Genomic DNA, 24,023 nt, shown 5'->3' with positions numbered 1-24,023 from the left:
ATGGCGTCGGTGAAAATGGTGAGTATGTTCATTTTGCCGGCGATGTTACACGCCTTCAGTTCCTTTGGTTGGTCGATGGCTCAAAACAGTCATCATCGTCCTCATCATATCCATGTTGGAGTGATTCTTGATATGGAGTCACCAGTTGGGGAGATGGCCCAACAATGCATGACCATGGCCATCTCTGACTTGAACGCCTCGCCGTCGCACATTAACCATCCCCTGAAGTTGATTCTGCATCCTAGGAATTCCATGGGGCAGCCTCTGAAAGCTCTATCTTCAGGTGAGTTCTCGTTGATTCTCCAGTGCTGTCATTCATTGCACACGCCCTCAAGCCACACGATGCGGGGAAGTACACTCACTCTGCCACTACATAAAACCATTCACAGTGCTGACAAATATGATGAGGTTCACAATCACATATTAGTATGTAAAAAGGCAACAAACGGTTCGTATGAGCTAGCGATATTTTTAATTTTGTGACTTGGGGCTCGGCTAAAAAAGCGAAGACTTGCCATATAGTACTTGTGATTAGAATTGGTCTGTTTATTGCCATTTGGAGCAGCTGTGGAGCTCTTGGAGAATGAACAAGTTGACGCACTGATAGGCCCACAAACATCTGAAGAAGCCGAGCTTCTGGGAGAACTGGGAGATAGAGTGCCTATCATCTCCTTTTCTGCTAGTAGCCCTCTCTTGTCCAGAGAGAAAAATCCAAACTTTATCCGAATGACAACTAATGATAACTCCCAGGTTGGAGCAATTGCTGCTCTAGTTCAAAAATTCGGGTGGAGAGAATTGGTTATAATACATGAGGACAGTTCCTACGGAAACGGAATCATACCTGATCTTCTTCTCGCGTTGCATGAAGGCAATGCTCGCGTGGCGCATCGGACTGTCCTTCCACCACAAGCCAGGGACATATATGTCGAAGCCCAACTCTATAAACTGATGGCTCTGTCTGCCAATATATTCATTGTCCATATGTCTGCTTCCCTCGCATCTCGGTTTTTTATTAAGGTTAATGAGTTGGGATTGATGAGTACAGGCTATGGTTGGATTGTGACTGATGGGATAGTAAACGAGCTGCCTGTGATGGATCAGTCGGTTTTAGACTCGATGCAAGGAGTCATAGGAATTAGACCTTCTATTCCACCCTCAGAGCGGCTTCACAACTTCTCAATGAAGTGGAGGAACAACTTCTTCACAAACCAGCATCATCAAATTCCTGAAGTAAATGTGTATTGCTTATGGGCTTATGATTCTGTCTGGGCTTTGGCCAAAGCAGCATATCATTTAGGTCCAACAACTTCTATGCAGAAGAATGATTCTGCAAATGAGCTTGCTCATCTTGCTGCCATTCACTCAAGACGAACAGGGTCCGATCTAGTCCACACAATTCTACGTGGCAAGTTCACGGGTTTAAGTGGGGAAATTCAACTTAAGAATGGACAGCTGCAACAACCGCTAGCATTTGAAATAGTTAATGTTATTGGAAGAGTCAAGAGAATCGGATTTTGGACCCAATGGAATGGGATGACGCAAGGGCTAAATAGGTCTAACGTTGCAACTCAATCACCCTCTCTAAGAAAAATGGGCTCTATTGGATGGCCTGGATCATCCTCGGCTGTACCAAAAGGTCAAAGGGTTATGCCAAAGACTGGGAAGAGAATGAGAATCGGAGTTCCAATTAAAAAAGGTTATAAAGAACTGGTGGGAGTGGAACTCGATCCTGAGACAAATGCCACAATTGTAACGGGCTTGTGCATAGATGTGTTCAAGGCTGCAACTGATTTGTTGCCTTATGAAGTAAAATTTGACTTCATTCCCTTTCCAAATTCAACAACTGGAAGCTATTATGAGGATCTGATCTACCATGTATACCTTCAGGTGATCTTGAATGAACCCAGTACACCTTGAGGATTGTCTTTTCTTCTAGTTTTTGTAACTAAATAACATGTGCTGCTTCCGTGCAAGAATAACACCAGATAAATAGCACATCTGAGTACATAAACATGACATTTTGTTCATTAAACATAAGAATTTAAAATTAGTCGATAAAACTTGTAGTACAACATTTTATTGATGGAATTAATGGCCAGTCGAGATGCAGCAGTGAGATTAGACCACGCAAGATGAATTTATTTTTACATAATTGTGCATGCAAAAACTACTATTCTTGGAGCCAAATATCTTTCACATGATAAGTCTAGGACAGTAATTGTTTAATATGTTCCGCATGATAGTAAGCATAGTCAGGATAAGGGTTATCAAGGTGCCAATCCCTGAGACAACTCGATTACTCTATATAAATCAGAGAAAAGAATGTTAGCAAAAGAAATTGAGTGATGCAGGTTGAAGTGCCCGAGCGTATTTGCAACCGTATGTGCTTGTATGCTCATATACATTGTTTATGAAATGTACTGACCATTTCTTTTGGGTCCTTGGCAATATGATGTAGCAATATGATGCAGCGGTGGGTGATATAACCATCACAGGAAATAGATCGTCATATGTGGACTTCACGATGCCTTTCACAGAAACTGGAGTAGCGATGATCGTGCCTATCGAGACATCACGAAGCACAAACATGTGGATATTTCTACAGCCTCTCACGGTGGATCTGTGGTTAGTCATAGGTGCTTTCTTTGTCTTCACAGGATGCGTAGTGTGGACAATTGAGCACGGTGACAACAATGAGTTCAAGGGACCATTAGCTCAACAAATTGGGATGGTGATGTGGTATTCGTTTTCGACACTATTTTTTGCGCAAAGTACTGACTCTTTCTATATGTTTTCGATGTTCATGTCCTGCTTTAACATTTCTTATGATGAGTGGATTAACTGGGTACGAGATCAAGGTTTCCCCAGCAATATACGGTTCTTAGAATTAAACCCAGATTTCAGGGCAAAAGAAGTAAAAGATAGTGCATATTGAGAAGGCAGAAAGAATATGCTCAGTTCTTTCTCTGGATATTTATACCCTGCTGTACAATAATGGTGTGAGTTGATATAGTACGAACTAAATTGTCATCTCGTGGTTTGCAGGGGAAAAATTAATCAGCAACTTCTCCAAAGTTGTGGTGATCGTATGGCTGCTTGTAGTTCTAATACTAACTTCCAGTTACACTGCAAACCTGAGCTCAATGCTAACAGTTCATCAGCTTCAGTCCTCGCCAAAGGGTGAATCTATTGGTTTCACTGTCGACAGTAAACTTATTCAGACAGATCTGATCAATCCACCATTCAAAAACCCCTATTTTCCCCCTTTGGATACGGTTGAAGATTGTGCGAATGCTCTGAGAGATGGAAGCCGGAATGGTGGTGTCTCAGCAATTATTGATGAAATTCCTTATGTAAAGGTCTTCCTTTCCAAGTACTCTGCTCAATACACCATGGTTGAGCCCTCATACAACAGCACCAATGGATTTGGCTTTGTAAGTCTCTTTTTCTATATACAGTTAAGTCAATATATTGGGATCGATCCGATCAATGATTCTCAGTCCCTTTCTATGCAGGTTTTTCCTAAGGGGTCGCCTTTAGTCCCTGACATTTCTGCATCAATAGCAAAATTGAGAGAAGATGGAAAACTTCACTTGATAAGCCAAAATTGGTTTCAAAATCGTTCCTTATTCACAAATCAAGATTCTGCAACAAAAGTTGCTCGACTTGACTTATACAGTTTTCGCGGTCTCTTTCTTATCACAGGCATCACTTCGACTGTTGCTGTGATAGCATCCTATAAATTTAGGAAGAAACAATCAACAACTGCACAACATGAGGTTGCCGATCAACCTGTTGAAGAGACTTTCCCACCGGTTGGTGATATCCCATCAAGAAGAACCAGTTTCAAACACATCAGAAGATATTCCTATTGAATCAGAATAAAGTGTGAGGTCCTAAGATGATGTAGATACCGACCAAGATCATGGCGCTTATATGTGGCAACATAGCAGGAACTTTGAAGCTTCTTAGGAGTTTCTATCTATAGGGTTGAAGAGTAAACCTCTTGTTAGAAATTTGAAGATGTTTAAAATAAGAATATGTTACTCTTGTACCTTCTGCTCTATTTGTAACTACTACTGCAAAATTAGCCACGAGATGCCAATATTCTTAGAAATGTCTGCATTGATGACAAAGATGCAACTAAGGGCGACATGTTGTTACAGTTTTATCGTTTCAACAAAGGGTTGGTTTCTTCTTAGTAAACATTGAAGAGACCAATTCAGTGGGTAAAGCTCTTAACAATGTCAGAACTAGCAAATCAGTTGGAACAGTGTCATGTTACAAGCAATCTTATTGGCAAAAGAACGTTTCAAGTGCCATAACTTTGCACAAAGAGACATTTTAGTACCATAACTTACAAAAGATACACTTAAAGTGCCACGTTCGAAGAAACATATCACTTAAGTGTCACTCCGGCCAAAACGCCGACGTGGCATTTTTCCGACAAAGCGCGCCCAAAACGACGCCGTTTTGCATTCTGATGTGGCCAAATAATGCCAAAACGGCGTCATTTTGGGCTGACGTGGTAAAAAAAATAAAAAGAAATTAATTCAATTCAATTCAATTCAAATATTTAAAAATAATAGTTTTAAATTAAATTTAGTTAAAATGTTAAAAAATAATAATTTAAAATTTTAAAAAAAGAAGAAGAGGAAGAAGAAGAAAGGGGAAGCGGCTAAGGGATCAGCCCTTAGCCACCGCCGCTGCCGCCCCGCCGTCGTCGTCGCCATCGGCCGGGTCGCCGAGCCTTGGCCAAGGGCCGGCGACCTCGGCCAACCGGTGGTGAGGGCTCACGAGCCCCCTCACCCCGATCCGGGGCGAGGGTTGCAGCCCTCGCCTAGATCCGGCGAGAGTCGGCAGCCCTCGCCCGGCCGGGCCAAGGGCTACCGCCCGCGGGGGTCGCCCAAAGGGCGACGGCCCTTGGCCCGGCCGGGCGAGGGTCGCAACCCTCCCAGATTTATGGCCAATGGCGAGGGCTCACAGCCCTCACCCAGATTCGGCAAGGGTCGGCGGTCCTCGCCGGCCGGAACAAGGGTCACCGCTCGCCGAGGCAACCCCGACGAGCAGCGGCCCTTGGCCGGCGGGCGAGGGCCGCCAACCCTTGCCCCGATCTGGGGAGAGGGCTCGCGAGCCCTCGCCGCCGGTCGACTGGGATCGTCGGCCCTTAGCCAGGGCCCAGCGACCCTGGCCGACCCTCCCCCCACCGTCGCCAGCCCCCTTCCGGCGGCAAGGCAACAAAGAAGTGACGGTCGAGGGCCGATCCCTTAGCCGCCTCCCCCTTTCCTTAATTTTTTTAATTTTTTTAATTTTTTAATTATTGTTTTTATATTTTAACCAAATTTAATTTTAAAATTATTATTTTTTAATATTTTAACTAAATTTAGTTTTTAATTTAATTTAATTATTTGTTTATTATTGTTTTACTACGTCAGCCCAAAACGACACCGTTTTTGCATTATTTAGCCACGTCAGCTTGCAAAACGGCGTCGTTTTGAGCTCCGTTTGCCAGAAAAATGGTATGCCGGCGTTTTGGCCGGATTGACACTCAAGTTATCATTTTTACTCCAATTTTAGCACTTAAGTGTACCTTTCGTAAGTTATGGCACTCCAGGGATATGCACGTCGAATCTTATTTATACTGCAACTTATCACGTTTTGGTTACACATAAATTAGCCATAACAGTACAATCCACATTTGCTCGAACAAAGATAATAAGGATTAACAAAATGCTCAAACTTCTGCAGTCCCTGCACGGTCGTGCTTGAGTGTTGATGCATGGTCTATAGTGGGTCTCAAGTTTACCACATACAGGACACATTTGTACTATGTATGTCCTCCGTCCCCTCACGCCAAACTTTCACTTCGTGTACAATTATTAGTTTGAACAAATAGTGATTTTGTGATATCTCAAAATTTGTCATCTATTTCAAAATATATAAAATAGTTATTTCATCGATGTGCTTATAGTTATTTTACTCCAAATTGATTTCTTATGAGTTAATTAATCTATTGGATGAGGCTATCAATAGTTAAAACGCGATAGACTAGAAAATTCGAATTGAATGTTCGATCATAAGGAATGACAAGGGTCAATACTATATTGTTATAAGTCAATTAGTAAATGGATATAAATTGATTTGACAAAAGCATGTAGTCGGTTCGCGGATGATTCCGTACGATTGTGATATTTACGTCAAACAACAATAAACCGATTTTCTATTGATATTGTACGCATGATATGTAATTAACTCTCGTGATTACATGACAACCGAGAGGTGTCCACAATTCGAAAATGCACAAATGTGAATCGAAAATTATTAACACGGGTCAACCGCAAGAGAACCCCTAAAAACCACACGATAGTTTAGATTATACTAAAGTTGCATTCAATAGTTTTGGTCATACTAAAGTCGCATTCAATCAATTTTAACCATGAAATTTAATTTGATTTTGGGTATCGAACTTTCAAGGGTCGCAAAACTAATTTATTGGACGTCACCTCATTGTCCATTGAATTATTGGTAAGTTCAAAATAAGTATGTTTTAGCCTTAATCATGCTTAAGGATAGTTTAGATTAATGTTAAGTACGATTAGTTTAAGTAATTACTATTAGTCTTAGTTTTTTTTTTCTAAAGGTAAGATATATATTGACTTTTAACCAAGAAAGCTATACAGTAAAAGAGCCTCTGGCACCAACAAAACTTGCACTCACGAAGACAAACAAGTCAACACGAGTGGAAGGGTGCTAAGAAGAAAAGGAAATGAGGGGGGAGCCAAACAGCGGCGACCCTCAAAACAAAAACAAGAAAGACCTGACACCCAAAGGTTATATTTCCTCCACTAGCACAAAGATACAAACAAGGAAGCCTGGGATAGCAACCTCATCCAAAAGAGAAGGAAAAACCAAGGGTGGCCTCACTTCAAGAAAAGATAGATGGGCTAAGGCTCCAGCTCTGTTGCATCCTCCTATTGGCTGAGGTATCCAGCACCTGATGGAAGGTCTGTGCCTTATCTTTGACCATCTTGCCAAGGCGATTCTTTAGGAACTGAACGTTCGACCGTAAGGAATGACAAGGGTCAACACTACACTGTTATAAGTCAATTAACAAATTAATATAAATCGATTCAACGGAAGCATGTAGTCGGCTCGTAGATGATTCCACACGATTATGTTATTCGTGTCAAATGACAATAAATCGATTTTCTATTGATATTGTACAAACAATATGTAATTGAACTCTCGCGATTACATGACAACCAAGGGGTGTCCACAATTCGAAAAGGCACAAATGTGAATCGAAAATTATTAACACGGGTCAACCACGAGAGAATCCCTAAAAGCCACCCAATAGTTTAGGTTATACTAAAGTTGCATTCCATAGCTTTGATTGTACTAAAGTCGCATTCAATCAATTTTAACAATGAAATTTAATTTGATTTTGAGTATCGAACTTTCAAGAGTCGCAAGACTAATTTATTGGATGTCACCTCATTGTCCATTGAATTATCGGTAAGTTCCAAATAAGTATGTTTTAGCCTTAATCATGTTTAAGGACAGTTTAGATTAATTTTAAGTGCGATTAGTTTAAGTAATTACAATTAATCTTAGTTAATCATGGTTAGATTAATTATTATGATTTATTTTAAGTAATTGTAATTAGTCTAATTAATCATAATTAGTTTATTTAATTGTAATTTTTTTTAAGCAACACTATTAATTTTTAATTAATTTAGTTTAGTTTAATTAATCGCGATTGTGTAGTTAATGACAGATTGGTTGTTAAGTAGAATTTTATACATGTTTTTTTGGATGAGTTTATGCTTAATTCCTATTGTTTGTATTGGCCATGCCATAATATTGATTGTGCAATTATAGGCCTTATTTAATATATTTTCAAAGAAGGTTTTATGGACAAGAAAATAGAGAATTGTGAGATGTCGGATTTGGACGTCGGATTTTATGAGTTAAATGGGGCAGTGAAGTTTTAAAATAAAAGTGTGCAAAATTTGACGGGTTGTTTTTAAGTACGTGACCACAAGAGATTATTTTACCGGAATTTTAAAAGTAAAAATTTCTGGGATTTGTTATTTGAGCACAAATCACGTCTGCATTGGCTAAGTCAGAAGATAAAAAAATTGTTTGAGTGGTTGAGTGCTCATGTGGTCACATAATGACCTTGATGCGTATGATTACGCTGGGATTTGTTATTATCTTGATGCGTATGAATATGTGAGACAATGCTCGATTTTTATCGGATGTTCAGCAAGAGTTCAGATGCCGAGTCATAGTTGAAGCCGGACCAATGCTCTTAATGGAATGCCGTCCTAATGCATATGAGTACGCGAGACGATGACGTACCTAATGGGGCAAGACAATACCCATTTATGCCGAAAGATCACCAACCTTTATGTTGGCTGTGGCCCAAGGGGTTGTAATAATTGGAACACATATGTTGGCAATGCGCATGAAATTTATCGAAATGTGTTCTGATTATTATTTATACTTATTGCACTAATATTGCCATATGAGATGTACTAACGTGTAGGAGTGCGCTAAGGCGAGGTAAGTTTGTATATCATGCGTGTTTAGGTTGCCTCCGAGACGAATTAACGTCCTAGTTGACGCTTAGGCTGTTAACTTGCTAAAATATCTCACCCTATTATTGTTAAATATTTTCAAGCTCGTAGCATGGAACGTCGTCACTTGCAGTTTGGGCCAAGACACAGGCGTGCCTTGCATCACTTTTGGTTGGCCTTGCGTTAGAGAAGTTAGGTTAACTTTAACCCCAATAGGTTTTCGAGTTGGTCGGTAGGAAGTCGTCATTTAGAATGGGCTTGTAATTATTAAACTCCCTAAGGTTAATAAGTTAATTTATAAAGGTTGTGCCTTTGGAAATGTTTGTGGTTTTTACTATTCCTGTTATTTGTTGGTTGACTAGGTGTTTATATAAAATTGTTCCCGCATGCATTTAATCGAAAAATAAAAAGAATAGGTCGGCGACTCGTCCTAAGACGTTGCAATTTAATTGACCATTGTGGGATGTTCGAGCACTTGAGGTATGGGGCGTGACAAATTTCTTAGCAAGAGAGCACATCAAAAACGTCTTAAAAATAATGGAAAGTCAGCTCTATAGGTAGAATCTAAATTCAACGAAGCCTTTAGCTTGTTGATTTCTTAGCTACTCGATCGGTCGATTTGATCTCAAATGTTGTTCTACAATCCAGTCCAATGTTTAGACTTAACCGGTTGGTACGAGAGGAGAGAAGCATTTGTGATGATTTCTCGTTTTCTGTGATATTTCCAACCTCAAATTCTTATTATTAAGTTCTAATCAAGTATCTACATGCTTTAAAATTAATACTGACAGAACTCGACTAAATAGCCAACAAAATGTTAATTTAGATGAGCCGAAACAACTTTCAGTCCATAGGTCTCTTATATTTGTATGTTCCATATTTAGATTATAATTTTTTATCTTGTAACATTTTAAAGACATTCAAATTAAATTTCTAACGGTCTATTTCTAACGGTCTATGGAGACAGGTAAGTGCATTTGGAAGAATTATTTTTTAGTAGTTGATTTGTTTCCTCATTCAGAATCTATTTAAAGAAGTTAAGAATTATTTTTGGGTTAGAGAGCATTGCGCATTTTGGCTAAGAAGATTTTGCATAGCAAGTCCTTTGTAAGTGAATATCTCGATACGTAGGGAAAAATATCAAAAAAATCATAAACTTATTATACTTTCACCTGCTTTAAGCGAGGACTTAAGAGCCCTCAATTTGGCCAGCAAGGGCATCGCAGCTCTTCGCCGGGTTTAGGTGAGGGCCGCGACACCCTCACCCAATGCTGGTAAGTGTTACTAGCCCTTAATCCAAAAGGGGAAAAAAAAACGAAAGGAAAGAAAAGAAAAAACTAGAAAAAAAATAAAATGTTTACGTCAACACTGGTCATGCCACGTAGGATGTCCTATGTCCATGTCAGCAATTTTCGATAAAAATTGGCCGAAGGAACTCAATTGGCAAAGCTTTAGAATTAATTGGCAAAATTAAAAGTTTAAAACTCAATTGACAAAAGTATAATAGATTTAAAAAAAAAAAAAATTGGACAATTTCCCCGAATGTACACAAACCAAATTAAACATGATTCTTGACCTATTTCGCTAAAATGTTAAGCCTAAGTCAAGTGAAAGCTTTGTTGGGCCGTCAAAAAGCAATCGAGGGAGTAAGAAACTCTTGCGATTTCTTCATTAATTCTTGGAGAACTTATTTGGGAGTAATTGGGGTCCGGAAACACATGAGTGAGTATGTGATTCCGGAAGATTATTTAAAGGGGGAAAGGGTTGCTGAAGACCTTAGCAGGAATGAGAAACTTCTATTCTCTCTATCTTTGAATTCTCAGATCAATTCTCAGACGATCTCAATTTGAAATATAGCTAGAGCTGTCGATGTTGTGGTGTTTGGGGTGCTTGTGTATTGTATAATTATCTACAGTAGAAGCAGCACATTCTACTATCTGTGAACTCTTGACAATATTAGCGGGTTGCAACCTGTTTCGCAGTCGTTAGTCTGTTGGAGTGGATGTAGATTAAAGAAATTAACCAAACCATTGCTCGCATATCTTCCAACTCTTCAACTCTTTCGTAGTTTGTCAGATATGGAAGCATCTACAACTGTTTCATTCTGCAAAAGAATATTCTCTAAGTCATCCGCAAATTTGTTTTGATAGACCACTTCACCACTCCCTTGCCTTCTGTGTTAGCCTCCACACGGGTGTTTCCATGGTTCCCAGGAGGCACTGTGCCCTCACAATTTTTTGTCGTCGAACTAAAATGAGACAGATCTTAACAATTCAACAGATCACAATCTGGATGGCTGTGAGTTTTTGCTTCTTGTTCCAATGGTGAAAAGTGCCTCCTGGGGAAGAATTACAGAAATGAGTTCAAACGGAAGAGAAAAAAATATATCGATCAATGAATTGTGATTTGTTGACTTTTACCTATCAAGTTTGGCATGATAGTTTGGTCTGACTTTGTCATCCAAATAATCTCATACAAGATGTATCTAAAAGAGTACTCATTAGTAAAACCAAATAGTTGCACAAACCAACGAAGTAATCTCATCTCCAACAATCCAAAGATTCGGATCTTTTTAATATTCTGAGCAATGCAGGGACATCACGGAATAATATTAAAATGTGTATAGCTCTTATGTAAATAAGGAGCTGCACAGCCGCTACATTATATAAAACAAAGATATACAAACAAGAACCAATCACAAGGAAAAGGCCAAATAAATTGGATTGACAAGTAACACCAGTACTAGACTTCCTAATATAAGACCAGAAAGACTAAAATAAAGTCATGTACTGATCTTACCGAAATCCATTATTAATAGACTCGCCCGTTAAGACAGTGACTGGTGTGGAAACACATGCCGTGAACATCCCTCTAATTGTACCGAAGCTGAGAAGAAATTTGTTTAACTCTTCCCCATTTGGCTTCAGAAATGTCGAAGAACATTCGCTGGAGACGTAGGACTTGACTTTCAGAAAATGACGTACCAAGATCACCACCATCGCCGACGCTTGCTGGAGATATAACGCTCCAAACCCTGAGGAAATATGCAGCTGGCGATAAAGATGGAAAGATTGGCGCGCATCTTTATTTTGTCGGCCATGTTACACGCCTTCAATTCGATCGATTGGTCGATGGCTCGAAGCGGTCATATTGGTCGTTGTCATATTCATGTCGGAGTGATTCTCGATATGGAGTCGCCGGTTGGGGAGATGGCCCAACAATGCATGACCATGGCCATCTCTGACTTGAATGCCTCGGCCTCGCACTTTAACCATCTGACTCTGCATCCTAGAAATTCCATGGGACAGCCTCTCAAAGCTCTATTTTCAGGTGAGTTCCGGTCGATTCTCCATCTCTGTTCTCTTCACGCTCACGCACTCAAGCCACACAATGTGGAGTAAAAGGAAATTACGTTGTACACTCAATCCGCCACTGAATATAACCAATCACTGTGCCGAAAAATATGATGAGGTTCGCAATCACATATTAGTATGCAAGAAGGTGACTCAGGGTTTGTATGAGGTACGGAAGATTTTCATTTTGTGAGTAGGCGCTTAGCTAAATAAGAGAGGACTTGCCATCTAGTCCTAGTAATTATAATTTAATCTGTTTATTGCCATCGGAGCAGCTGCGGAGCTTTTGGAGAATGAACAAGTTGACGCACTGATAGGCCCACAAACATCTGAAGAAGCCGAGTTTCTGGCGGAATTGGGAGATAGAGTGCCTATCATCTCCTTCTCTGCTAGTAGCCCTTTCTTGTCCACAGATAAAAATCCGAACTTCATCCGCATGACAACTAATGACAACGCCCAGGTCGTACCCGTTGCTGCTCTTGTTCAAGAATTCGGGTGGAGTGAATTGGTTATAATACATGAGGACAGTTCCTATGGAAACGGAATCATACCTGATCTTCTTCTCGCATTAGAAGAAGCCAATGCTCGTGTAGTGCATCGAACTGTCATTCCACCCCAAGCCAGGGATATATATGTCGAAGTCCAACTCTATAAACTGATGGCTCTGTCTGCCAATATATTCATTGTCCACATGTCTGCTTCCCTCGCATCTCGCTTTTTCTTGAAGGTTAATGAGTTGGGAATGATGAGTGCAGGCTACGGTTGGATTGTGACTGATGGGATAGTAAACAAGCTGGCCGTGATGGATCAGTCGGCTTTAGACTCGATGCAAGGAGTCATAGGAATTAGACCTTATATTCCACCCTCAAAGCGGCTTCACAACTTCTCGCTGAAGTGGAGGAACAGCTTTTCCACAAACCAGCATCATCAAATTCCCGAAGTAAATGTATACTGCTTATGGGCTTATGATACTGTGTGGGCTTTAGCCACAGCAGCACATCATCCAAGTCCTACAACTTCCATAGAGAAGAATGATGCTGCAAATAAGTTTGCTCATCTGACTGCCATTTCCACGAGACCAACAGGATCCAATCTAGGCCGCACAATTCTACGTGTCAAGTTCACTGGTTTAAGTGGGGAAATTCAACTTAAGAATGGACAGCTGCAACAACCGCTAGCATTTGAAATAGTGAATGTTTTTGGAAGAGTCAAGAGAATTGGATTTTGGACCCAATTTAATGGGATAACGACGGGGCTAAATAGATCTACTGTTGCAGTTCAATCACCCTCTGTGAGAGAGATGGGCTCTATTGGATGGCCTGGATCATCCTTGGCTATACCAAAATTTCAACGGATTATACCAAAGGCTGATAAGAGATTGAGAATTGGAGTTCCAATTAAAGTAGGTTTTAAAGAATTAGTGGGAATGGAACTTGATCCTGTGACAAATGCGACAATGGTAACGGGCTTTTGCATAGATGTGTTCAAGGCTGCAATTGATATGTTGCCCTATGAAGTAAAATTTGACTTCATCCCATTTACAAATTCAAACATATTGATGGCTGCAAGCTATTATGACGATCTGATATATCAAGTTTATCGTCAGGTGATCATACATGAACCTAGTATACCTCCAGGATTGTCTGCTTTCCAAGTGTGTTTGGCCACAAAATGACATGCACTGCTTCCACACATGAATGACACCAGACAAACACCACATCCAAGTACATAGACATGACATTTTAATCATTGAACAAAACATGACATTTGCAAGTGTACGTGCTTGTATGCTTATATGCCTTGTTTGTGATATCTACTGACTGTTTCTTTTGGGTCCTTGGGAATATGTGCTAGCAATATGATGCAGCGGTGGGTGATATAACCATCATAGCAAACAGATCGTTGTATGTAGACTTCACAATCCCTTTCACAGAAACTGGAGTAGCAATGATTGTGCCTATTGAGACGTCACGAAGCACAAACATGTGGATATTTATCCAGCCTCTCACAGTGGAGCTATGGTTAGTCATAGGCACTTTCTTTGTCTTCACTGGATGTGTATTGTGGACAATTGAGCACGATGACAATGATGAATTCAAGGGACCATTAGCTCAACAAATTGGGATAGCGATATGGTATTCGTTCTGGACACTAGTTTTTGCACAAAGTAAGAACTCTCTATGTGTTTTCAATGTTCAAGTGGACTGTTATCTCTAGAATACTACCACATGCTGTTCAATTACAGTGTGACTTGATACAGTACGAAGCTAAATTGTAATCTTATGATTTGCAGGGGAAAAATTAATCAGCAATTTGTCCAAAGTGGTCGTGATCGTTTGGCTGTTTGTAGTTCTAATATTAACTTCCAGTTACACTGCAAACCTGAGCTCAATGCTTACAGTTCATCAGCTACAGTACATGCCCAAAGATGAATCTATCGGTTTCCCTTTCAACAGTCCAGCTGACCAGACATTTCTGATCAATCTACCCTTCAGAAAGCACTCTTTTTACCCTTTGAAAAAGGCTGAAGATTATGCGAATGCCCTGAGAGATGGAAGCCAAAAAGGTGGTGTCTCAGCAATCATTGATGAAATTCCTTATGTAAAGCTTTTTCTTTCCAAGTACTCTGCTCAGTACACCATGGTTGAACCCTCACACTACAGTACCAAAGGATTTGGCTTTGTAAGTCTCTTCTATTTCTCTATGCAATTGAGTGAATAATTTGGGATCGATCCAATTAATGAATCTTAGGCCCTTTTATGCAGGCTTTTCCTAAGGGGTCACCTTTAGTCCCTGACATTTCTGCAGCAATAGCAAAAATGAGAGAAGAGGGAACACTCTACTTGATAAGCCAAAATTTGTTTCAAAATCATTCTTTATACGCAAATCAAGATTCGGAAACAAAAGTTGCCAGACTTGACTTATACAGCTTCCGGGGTCTCTTCCTTATCACGGGCATCACTTCATCTGTAGCTGCGATAGCATCCTGTAAATATATGAAGAAAGAATCAACAACTTCACATCAACACGAGGTTGCTGATAAACCTGTTGAAGAGAAGTTCTCACCAGTTAGTGATATCCCATCAAGAAGAACCGATTTGAAACACGTCAGAAGATATTCCTATTGAATGGGAAAAATGTGCGAGGTCAACAGCCGATATAGATACCAACCAATATCATGGTGCTTATATGTGGCAACATACCAGGAATTTTTAAGCTTCTTAGGATTTTTTAGCTGTAGATGTTTAAAATTAGAATAAGTCCCTCTTGTAACTACTTCCGCAAAATTAACAGTAGGAAATGTCAATATTCTTGTGTATGTTATTGCTTTGTTTTTCTCAATACAGGGGCAAAAGAAATGACGAGAACATATCCTTATTGTTTTATCATTTCAACTAACATATCCTTATTATTTTATCATTTCAACTAAGGGTTCGTTTCTACCGAGTAAAAATTTAAGAGACCAATCTAACATGAAATTTTTCATGCATCCTATACCAGAAAAAAAAAAAAAAAAAAAGCCTACAAGACCAATCTAGTGGGGTAAAGGCCGTAACAATCTCGGAAATGGCAAATCAATTGGAACAGAGTAAAGTGTGTCAATCTTATATATAATGCAACCATCACCTTTTGGATATACACAAATTAGTCATATAAGTACAATTTTTATTTCGCTCAAACGAAGGCAAAAAGGATTAAATATGTCTCAGTTTAAGTCCATCAGACGAATCCCCACCCGAATAAAGTATACAGAAAAATACGGAAATTATTTCTGTGTTGAAGTGACGATGAATAATGGAAAGTCAAACTTGGACGTTGGACCTGGTATTTGGACACAAGTTGGTTAAAGCTCGCGGCAATTTCAGGATACGAATTGGAATCTTCGTTCTCCGACTGGAAAGTCCAACGTGGACTTTTTTACTGGAACATTGATTCGGTCAACTTGGATTTTCTTTTATGTAGAACCAATTTTTGGCCGCAAGAATTGGTTGAAGCGCCATTTCACCTGGTGCTAGGCAATGGGTTATCTCCGTTCAAGAATTGTATGGATAAACAAAGTGTGAATTATTAAAAATAATTGGGAGCTGAAAAACATTAAGTGCTTCAATAATTCGCATATGATTGTATCTTCTATTATATCGCTTGATCAATAGTGCAATTCCATTCTACTCTCCCATGAATTTAAGTCATATTTATTTAACCACATAAATCCATAATCCAAATTATTTTCTTACTTTGTTTAGTTTATTATTCAATCGCTTATTTTCACAATAATTAGGATGACAAAGTGCCGAAACTTTTGCAAGTACCTCTAAAGTCATGCTTGAGTTTTGATTCAGTGGTCCTTAATGGGCGTCAAGTTTCTGAGTGAAGATGAGCCTGGAGAGAGCATACCACTTACAATACAAAGTTGTATCTTGTAAGTCCTCCTTCGTCTACTCAAGCCAATAATTACTTAGCATAGATGACTAATTCGGATGGATGGAGATTCTGTAATATGAAAGCACAGAAAAATCTCTTGGAAAAAATGGAAAGTGAGCTCTGTAGGTAGAATTTAATTTCATTGAAGCATTTAGCTTGTTGAGTTATTAACTTCTCACTCAGTTGATTTGATCTCAAACGGTGCTTTCTATTCTAGTCTAACACTTAAACTTAGTCGGTCAGTAGAAGAGGAAAGAAACCTTTGTTGATGATTTCTCACTGTTGTAATATTTTCGGCCTCAAGTTCCTATTATTAAGTTCTAATTAAGTTCATACATCCCAATAAATAATGACAATACACTACTAAATAACGAACAACATAAAATAACTTTCTGCTCTTAAGTCTCCTGGAAATGTATATTTCAAATGTAGATTAAACTTTTTATCTTATAATAATATACGTACATTCAAACTAAATTTCTAACGGTCTACGCAGATTAGTAGTTGATTTGTTTCCTCATTTTGGAATCTTCTTAAAGAAGTTTAAGAATTATTTTTGGGTTAGAGAGTAAAGCAGATTTTGGCGAAGAGGATTTTGGACAGCCAGTCCTTTCCGGGGGGACGCGCACCGACCAAATTAAACATGAAATAACCTTTGTGTTGTTTATTCGGGTATAATCGGGGTCAGGAAACACTTGAATGAGTGTGTGATCTGAGCGATTACGTCCTCTTCGCCTAGATTATAGTGGAACATCTCCTTGATCTTTCCTTCGTGTCGAGTTTATTTCTACATTTATTTCTTGCTTAGATTACTCGGCTTTGTCTGCGCTTCCTCCCTTTTGCATGATAAACTGGTCTTAAAAATAGGGAAGTCGCGATACTGTTGATATTCATTTACCAGCGGCGTGATACATGTTTGTAAGTCACTCAAATAAGTTGTCGTAACATCAGGTTAGTTGGTAATTAGATAGAAGAAAAATTATTAAATCACTCAAATAAAGGTCAGTAATTTGATATTATAGTTGGTAGATTCAAAAATATTGATTGACCGCACGTAAATGTTAATAAGTTACCAAAAAAGTTCGTAGTCTACAAACAACCACAAAAAAACTATATGTATCTGTAAGTGACTCAAATAAAGATTGGTGAAGCGAGTTAATAACCGAATGGTAGACAAGTAGGTAAGTCACTTAAATTAAGGTTGGTAATTTGATATGAGTTAGTAAATTTAAAAGTAAGTAAGTTATACGAATAGAAATAAGTTATTGGAAAGGTTGTAATTTTCAAACAACCATATAAACGTTGGGAAAGTACTTAATAAGAGTAGATAACATAAAACTAATTAGTAATTTAACTGTAGAAAAATCGTTTAGCCACTTAAATTGATGTTGGTAATTTCATATAAGAAAAAGATAAATATACAATGTTGGTAAGTTACGCAAACAAAAGTTGAAAATTTATTAGAGAATTTGGAAATTGATAAATAAATAAATAAATAAATCAAATAAGCGTTGGTGAATCCGTACGAAAGTTGGTTAATTACTAACAAGGCTCCGGGGAAATTGCTATTTGCTGGTCACATTTTTTTCACTCTCAATTTAGAAACTTACAACCCTTATAGAAATTATCAACTACAAAATAACTTGGAAGTAGGATTTGATTAGATGGCAAACATATATTCAGGTTTTATTTGTTTTGCGAAAAATAAATGATTTTGGATATATTTTTAAAACATGATTGCTTATATAAATCAACAAATATTTCATCGTCTCTAAAAATGTTTAAACATAAATTGTGATCGATAATAAAAACGTTTTTTGTATGTTAATTACTTCAAGTAATACAAAAGATCAATTTTAGAAAAATATTTTTCAAATTATTTATTTTTTACAAAACAAACGGAGCCTTAAATGAGTTCAAGAGATAGGCATAAAAAAGTTAGACACGATAATGGAACCTAAAGTGGTAAGAGCAATGCTAGACATATCAAGACCAGTATTTCTGAATTTAACTTATTAAAAATGGGGCGGCAGACTTTAATTAAGCTTTCAAACAACTAAACAGCTGAGACCTTGAAGAAATTTCTCCAACTTTTTTGGCTTCAGAAACTCGAAGAAAACTTGCTGGAGACGCAAGACTCGACTTTCCAAAAGACGACTTGTCAACATTACCATCATCAAAACTTGCTGGAGATATTAGGCTTCAAACTTTGTGGTAATATGCAGCTGCCAATGAAGTTGGAGAGATTGGCGCGCATCTTCAGCTTGTTGGCGATCTTACATGCCTTCCATTCCATCGGTAGGTCAATGGCACTAAACACTCATCATCGTCATCATCGTCACATTCATGTTGGGGTGATTCTTGATATGGAGTCACCAGTTGGGAAGATGGCGCAACAGTGCATGACCATGGCCATCGCTGACTTGAATGCCTCGGCATCGCACATTAAGCCTGAAGTTGATTCTGCATCCTAGGAATTCCATGGGACAGCCTCTCAAGGCTCTATCTTCAGGTGAGTTCTCGTCGATTCTCCCCCTCTGTCATTCTTTGCACATACTCACGCTCAAGCCATGCAAACCGGAAGAAAGGAAATTATACTGTGCATTCATTCTGCCACTGAATAAAACCAATCACAGTCCTGAAAAATATGATGAGGTTCACAATTACACATTAGTATGTAAACGGTTAGTGTGAGCTAGCAAATATTTTCATTTTCTGAGTAGGCGCTTACCTAAATGAGAGAAAACTTGCCATCTGCTACTTGTGATGAGAATTGATCTGTTTATCGCCATTTGGAGCAGCTGTGGAGCTTTTGGAGAATGAACAAGTCGAGGCACTGATAGGCCCACAAACATCTGAAGAAGCCGAGCTTCTGGCAGAATTGGGAGACAGGGTGCCTATCATCTCCTTTTCCGCTAGTAGCCCTTTCTTATCCACGGATAAAAATCCAAACTTTATCCGAATGACAACTAATGATAACTCCCAGGTTGGAGCCATTGCTGCTCTAGTTCAAAAATTCGGATGGAGAGAATTGGTTATTAAATCACTCGAATAAAGGTCAGTAATTTGATATTATGGTTGGTAGATTAAAAAAAAATTGATTGACTATGCACATAAATGTTAGTAAGTTATCAAAAAAAAGTGGAGTTGGTAAACTTAAAAGGAGGTAAGTTACACAAATAGAAATAAGTTATTAGAAAGGATGGTAATTTTCAAACAACCTTATAAACGTCGGTAAAGTACTTAATAATAGTAGATCACATAAAACTAATTAGTGATTTAATTGTAGAAAAACTGTTTAGTCACTTAAATTAATGTTGTTAATCTCATATAAGAAAAGATAAATATAAAGTGTTGATAAGTTACGTAAATAAAAGTCGGAAAGTTATTAGAGCAGTTGGAAATTGACAAAAAAAAATCAAACAAGCATTGGTGAATTCATATGAAAGTTGGTAAATTACTAACAAGTGTTCAAAGAATTTGCCATTTGCTAGTCACTTCTTTTTACCATCAATTATAGAAACTTACGATTCTTATATAAACGATCAACTATAGAATAGAGAAACAAGATTTGATTAGATGGCAAATATACATTCAGGTTCTATTTGTTTCACGAAAAATGAATGATTTAGAATATATTTTTTTAAACATGATTGCTTATATAATCCAATAAATATTTCTGTTGTCCTTGAATATATTTAAACATAAATTGTTATAAATAATGAAAATGCTTTTATTATAATATCATTTTTAGAAAAATATTTTTAAATCATTCATTTTCCATAAAACAAACGGAACCTTAAATGAGTTCAAGAAATAGACATTGAAAAAGTTAGCCACAATGATTAGTGAAACCTAAAGTATTAAGACTAATGCTAGACATATTAAGATCAGTATCTTGAATTAACTTATTAAAAATGGCGTAGCAGACTTTGTTCAGGCTTTCAAACAACTAAACTGTGGAGACCTTGAAAAAATTTCTCCAACTTTTCCATTTGGCTTCAGAAATTTCGAAGAAAATTTGCTGGACACGTAAGACTCGACTTTCCTGAAGACGACTTGTCAACATTAGCACCATCAAATTTGCTGGACTTTGTGGTAATATGCAGCTGCCAATGAAATTAGAGAGATCGGCGCCCATCTTTATTAAAAATTATTTGTGCTATTATCCGATTCGGAATTTAAATGCCAATTGCTTCGAGGGCTCCATTTAGAATTCCCAAGAAGTACCGTGTCCTAATTTTCGATTGTCGAATTGAAATGTAACGGACTTGAGTCAGTCGACATAAAAGTCCATGAACCGCGATGCCTTCTGGACACCATAGAGTCGCCCATTCACACTCTGACGGGTGGAAACACGACTCTGACCGTACCTCTATTTTGCCGACAAGCTGAGACCTTGCAGATATTTGTCAACTCTTTCCCATTTGGCTTCAGATATTTCGAAGTATTTTCTGGAGACGTAACACTTCTTTTAGAAAACGATTATCTTGACCATTATAAGAACACTTGCTGGAGATCTTAGGCTCCAAATTTGCGGAACTATGAAGCTGACAATGGCGTCGGTGAAAATGGTGAGTATGTTCATTTTGCCGGCCATGTTACACGCCTTCAGTTCCTTTGGTTGGTCGATGGCTCAAAACAGTCATCATCGTCCTCATCATATGCATGTTGGAGTGATTCTTGATATGGAGTCACCAGTTGGGGAAATGGCCCAAAAATGCATGACCATGGCCATCTCTGACTTGAATGCCACGCCCTCGCAAAATAACCATCCCCTGAAGTTGATTCTGCATCCTAGGAATTCCAACGGACAGCCTCTGAAAGCTCTATCTTCAGGTGAGTTCTCATCGATTCTCTTCCCCTCATTCTTTGTACGTATCCACGCTCAAGCCACACAGTGCAGAGAAAATGGAAATTATATTGTACGCTCATTCTGCCGCTAAATAAAACCAGTCACAGTGCTGAAAAACTTGATAGGTTCACGATCACATATTCGTGTGTAAAGAAGCGACTAGCAGTTTGTATGAGCTGGTGATATATTCATTTTGCGATTAGGCGCTTAGCTAAACGAGAGAAGACTTGCCATCTACTACTTGTGATTAGATTTGATCTGTTTATTGCCATTTGGAGCAGCTGTGGAGCTTTTGGAGAATGAAAAAGTTGAGGCACTTATAGGCCCGCAAACATCTGAAGAAGCCGAGCTTCTGGGAGAACTGGGAGATAGAGTGCCTATCATCTCGTTTTCTGCCAGTTGCCCATCCTTGTCCAGAGAGAAAAATCCAAACTTTATCCGAATGACAACTAATGATAACTCCCAGGTTGGAGCCATTGCTGCTCTAGTTAAAAAATTCGGGTGGAGAGAATTGGTCATAATACATGAGGACAGTTCCTTTGGAAATGGAATCATACCCAATCTTCTTCTCGCATTACATGAAGGCAATGCTCGTGTAGCGCATCGAACCGTCATTCCACCACAAGCCAGGGACATATATGTAGAAGCCCAACTTTATAGACTGATGGCTCTGTCTGCCAATATATTCATCGTCCACATGTCTCCTTCCCTCGCATCTCGGTTTTTTATTAAGGTTAATGAGTTGGGAATGATGAGTACAGGCTATGGTTGGGTTGTGACTGATGGGATAGCAAACGAGCTGTCTGTGATGGATCAGTCGGCTTTAGACTCGATGCAAGGAGTCATTGGAATTAGACCTTATATTCCACCCTCAAAGCGGCTTCATAACTTCTCATTGAAGTGGAGGAACAGCTTTTCACAAACCAGCATCATCAAATTCCTGAAGTAAATGTGTATTGCTTATGGGCTTATGATTCTGTCTGGGCTTTAGCCACAGCAGCACGTCATTTAGGTGCTACAACTTCTATAGAGAAGAAAGATTCTGCAAATAAGTTTGCTCATCTGGCTGCCATTCCCCCGAGACCAACAGGATCCGATCTCGTCCGCACAATTCTACGTGCCAAGTTCACAGGTTTGAGTGGGGAAATTCAACTTAAGAATGGACAGCTGCAACAACCGCTAGCATTTGAAATGGTAAATGTTTTTGGAAGAGTCAAGAGAATCGGATTTTGGACCCAATTTAATGAGATAACGACGGAGCTAGATAGGTCTACTGTTGCTCAATCACCCTCTGTGAGAGACATGGGCTCTATTGGATGGCCTGGATCATCCTTGGCCATACCAAAAGTTCAACGAATTATGCCAAAGGCTGGGAAGAGATTGAGAATTGGAGTTCCAATTAAAGTAGGTTTTAAAGAATTGGTGGGAGTGGAACTTGATCCCGTGACAAATGCGACAACGGTAACAGGCTTTTGCATAGATGTGTTCAAGGCTGCAATTGATATGTTGCCCTATGGAGTAATTTTGGACTTCATCCCGTTTACAAATTCAAACATATTGATGGGTGGAAGCTATTATGACAATCTGATATACCAAGTTTACCGTCAGGTGATCTTACATGAACCTAGTATACCTTGAGGATTGTCTGCTTTTCAAGTATGCAACCACAAAATGACATGCTCTGCTTCCGTGCATGAATGACACCACACAAACACCACATCCAAGTACATAGACATGACAGTTTAATCATTGAACAAAACATGACATTTACAAGTGCACGTGCTTGTGTGCTTCTATCCTTTGTTTATGATATCTACTTACCATTTCTTTTGGGTCCTTGGGAATTTGTACTAGCAATATGATGCAGCGGTGGGTGATATAACCATCACAGCAAATAGATTGTCGTATGTGGACTTCACAATGCCTTTCACAGAAACTGGAGTAGCGATGATTGTGCCTATCGAGACATCACGAAGCACAAACATGTGGATATTTTTTAAGCCTCTCACAGTGGATCTATGGTTAGTCATAGGTGCTTTCTTTGTCTTCACTGGATTTGTAGTGTGGACAATTGAGCACAATGACAACGATGAATTCAAGGGACCATTAGCTCGACAAATTGGGATAGTAATGTGGTTTTCATTCTCGACACTATTTTTTGCACAGAGTACGATCTCTCTCCATAAATTTCCAATGTTCAAGTGGACCATTATCTCTCAGACATTTACACCTGCTGTACAATGACGGTGTGACTTGATATAGTATGAAGCTAAATTGTAATCTCATGATTTGCAGGGGAAAAATTAATCAGCAACTTGTCCAAAGTTGTGGTGATTGTATGGCTGTTTGTAGTTCTAATATTAACTTCCAGTTACACTGCAAACCTAAGCTCAATGCTAACAGTTCATCAGCTTGAGTCCATGCCCAAAGGTGAATGTATCGTTCTCCCTTTCAACAGTCCAGCTGACCAGAAATGTATGATCGATCTACCTTTCAAAAAGCACTCTTCTTACCCTTTGAGAAAGGTGGAAGATTATGCAAATGCTCTGAGAGATCAAAGCCAAAAAGGTGGTATCTCAGCAATTATTGATGAAATTCCTTATGTAAAGCTCTTTCTTTCCAAGTACTCTGATCAATACACCACGGTTGAGACCTCACTCTACGGCACCGAAGGATTTGGCTTTGTAAGTCTCTTTCTTTTTCTCTATACATTTGAGTGAACTTATTGGGATCGATCCAATTAATGATTCTTAGGCCCTTTTATGCAGGCTTTTCCCAAGGGGTCACCTTTAGTCCCTGACATTTCTGCAG

At 38.9% G+C, this 24,023-nt stretch overlaps 4 protein-coding genes across 4 annotated transcripts; all 4 read left to right on the top strand.

Moving 5' to 3' along the window:
• LOC104438746 (glutamate receptor 2.7) lies at window positions 1-2,935 on the top strand. Its single transcript, XM_039308512.1, has 3 exons — window positions 1-283; window positions 566-1,887; window positions 2,459-2,935. The coding sequence occupies exons 1-3, from the start codon at window positions 1-3 to the stop codon at window positions 2,933-2,935; spliced, it is 2,082 nt and encodes a 693-aa protein (XP_039164446.1).
• Window positions 2,936-3,091: 156 nt separating this feature from the next.
• Window positions 3,092-4,097, top strand: LOC120291230 (glutamate receptor 1.4-like). Its single transcript, XM_039308312.1, has 2 exons — window positions 3,092-3,434; window positions 3,516-4,097. The coding sequence occupies exons 1-2, from the start codon at window positions 3,144-3,146 to the stop codon at window positions 3,873-3,875; spliced, it is 651 nt and encodes a 216-aa protein (XP_039164246.1). The 5' UTR covers window positions 3,092-3,143; the 3' UTR covers window positions 3,876-4,097.
• A 7,616-nt stretch (window positions 4,098-11,713) lies between these two features.
• Window positions 11,714-18,831, top strand: LOC104430899 (glutamate receptor 2.7-like). The gene is made up of 6 exons (XM_039308511.1): window positions 11,714-11,912; window positions 12,211-13,541; window positions 13,790-14,102; window positions 14,229-14,617; window positions 14,701-15,003; window positions 18,583-18,831. Exons 1-6 carry the CDS (start codon window positions 11,714-11,716, stop codon window positions 18,829-18,831), a joined length of 2,784 nt encoding a protein of 927 aa, XP_039164445.1.
• Window positions 18,832-20,913: 2,082 nt separating this feature from the next.
• LOC120291304 (glutamate receptor 2.3-like) lies at window positions 20,914-22,850 on the top strand. The gene is made up of 3 exons (XM_039308510.1): window positions 20,914-21,196; window positions 21,494-22,017; window positions 22,125-22,850. The coding sequence occupies exons 1-3, from the start codon at window positions 20,914-20,916 to the stop codon at window positions 22,848-22,850; spliced, it is 1,533 nt and encodes a 510-aa protein (XP_039164444.1).
• The last annotated feature ends 1,173 nt before the right edge of the window (window positions 22,851-24,023 follow it).

Source organism: Eucalyptus grandis, chromosome 3, assembly GCF_016545825.1.
Source record: "Eucalyptus grandis isolate ANBG69807.140 chromosome 3, ASM1654582v1, whole genome shotgun sequence".
NCBI classification, from domain to species: domain Eukaryota; kingdom Viridiplantae; phylum Streptophyta; class Magnoliopsida; order Myrtales; family Myrtaceae; genus Eucalyptus; species Eucalyptus grandis.
This window is presented reverse-complemented; position numbering and strand designations above follow the sequence as displayed.

Excerpts from the sequence above, each read along its gene's own strand:
- LOC120291230 (XM_039308312.1), top strand. The coding sequence starts at position 3,144 with ATGCTAACAGTTCATCAGCTTCAGTCCTCGCCAAAGGGTGAATCTATT. Across the intron at positions 3,435-3,515 it reads GCACCAATGGATTTGGCTTT|GTTTTTCCTAAGGGGTCGCC; the intron begins GTAAGTCTCTTT and ends CTTTCTATGCAG.
- LOC120291304 (XM_039308510.1), top strand. The coding sequence starts at position 20,914 with ATGGCGTCGGTGAAAATGGTGAGTATGTTCATTTTGCCGGCCATGTTA. Across the intron at positions 21,197-21,493 it reads TCTGAAAGCTCTATCTTCAG|CTGTGGAGCTTTTGGAGAAT; the intron begins GTGAGTTCTCAT and ends CATTTGGAGCAG. Across the intron at positions 22,018-22,124 it reads GGATAGCAAACGAGCTGTCT|CTTTTCACAAACCAGCATCA; the intron begins GTGATGGATCAG and ends GTGGAGGAACAG.
- LOC104438746 (XM_039308512.1), top strand. The coding sequence starts at position 1 with ATGGCGTCGGTGAAAATGGTGAGTATGTTCATTTTGCCGGCGATGTTA. Across the intron at positions 284-565 it reads TCTGAAAGCTCTATCTTCAG|CTGTGGAGCTCTTGGAGAAT; the intron begins GTGAGTTCTCGT and ends CATTTGGAGCAG. Across the intron at positions 1,888-2,458 it reads TCTACCATGTATACCTTCAG|CAATATGATGCAGCGGTGGG; the intron begins GTGATCTTGAAT and ends AATATGATGTAG.
- LOC104430899 (XM_039308511.1), top strand. The coding sequence starts at position 11,714 with ATGGCTCGAAGCGGTCATATTGGTCGTTGTCATATTCATGTCGGAGTG. Across the intron at positions 13,542-13,789 it reads TATATCAAGTTTATCGTCAG|CAATATGATGCAGCGGTGGG; the intron begins GTGATCATACAT and ends AATATGTGCTAG. Across the intron at positions 14,618-14,700 it reads GTACCAAAGGATTTGGCTTT|GCTTTTCCTAAGGGGTCACC; the intron begins GTAAGTCTCTTC and ends CCTTTTATGCAG.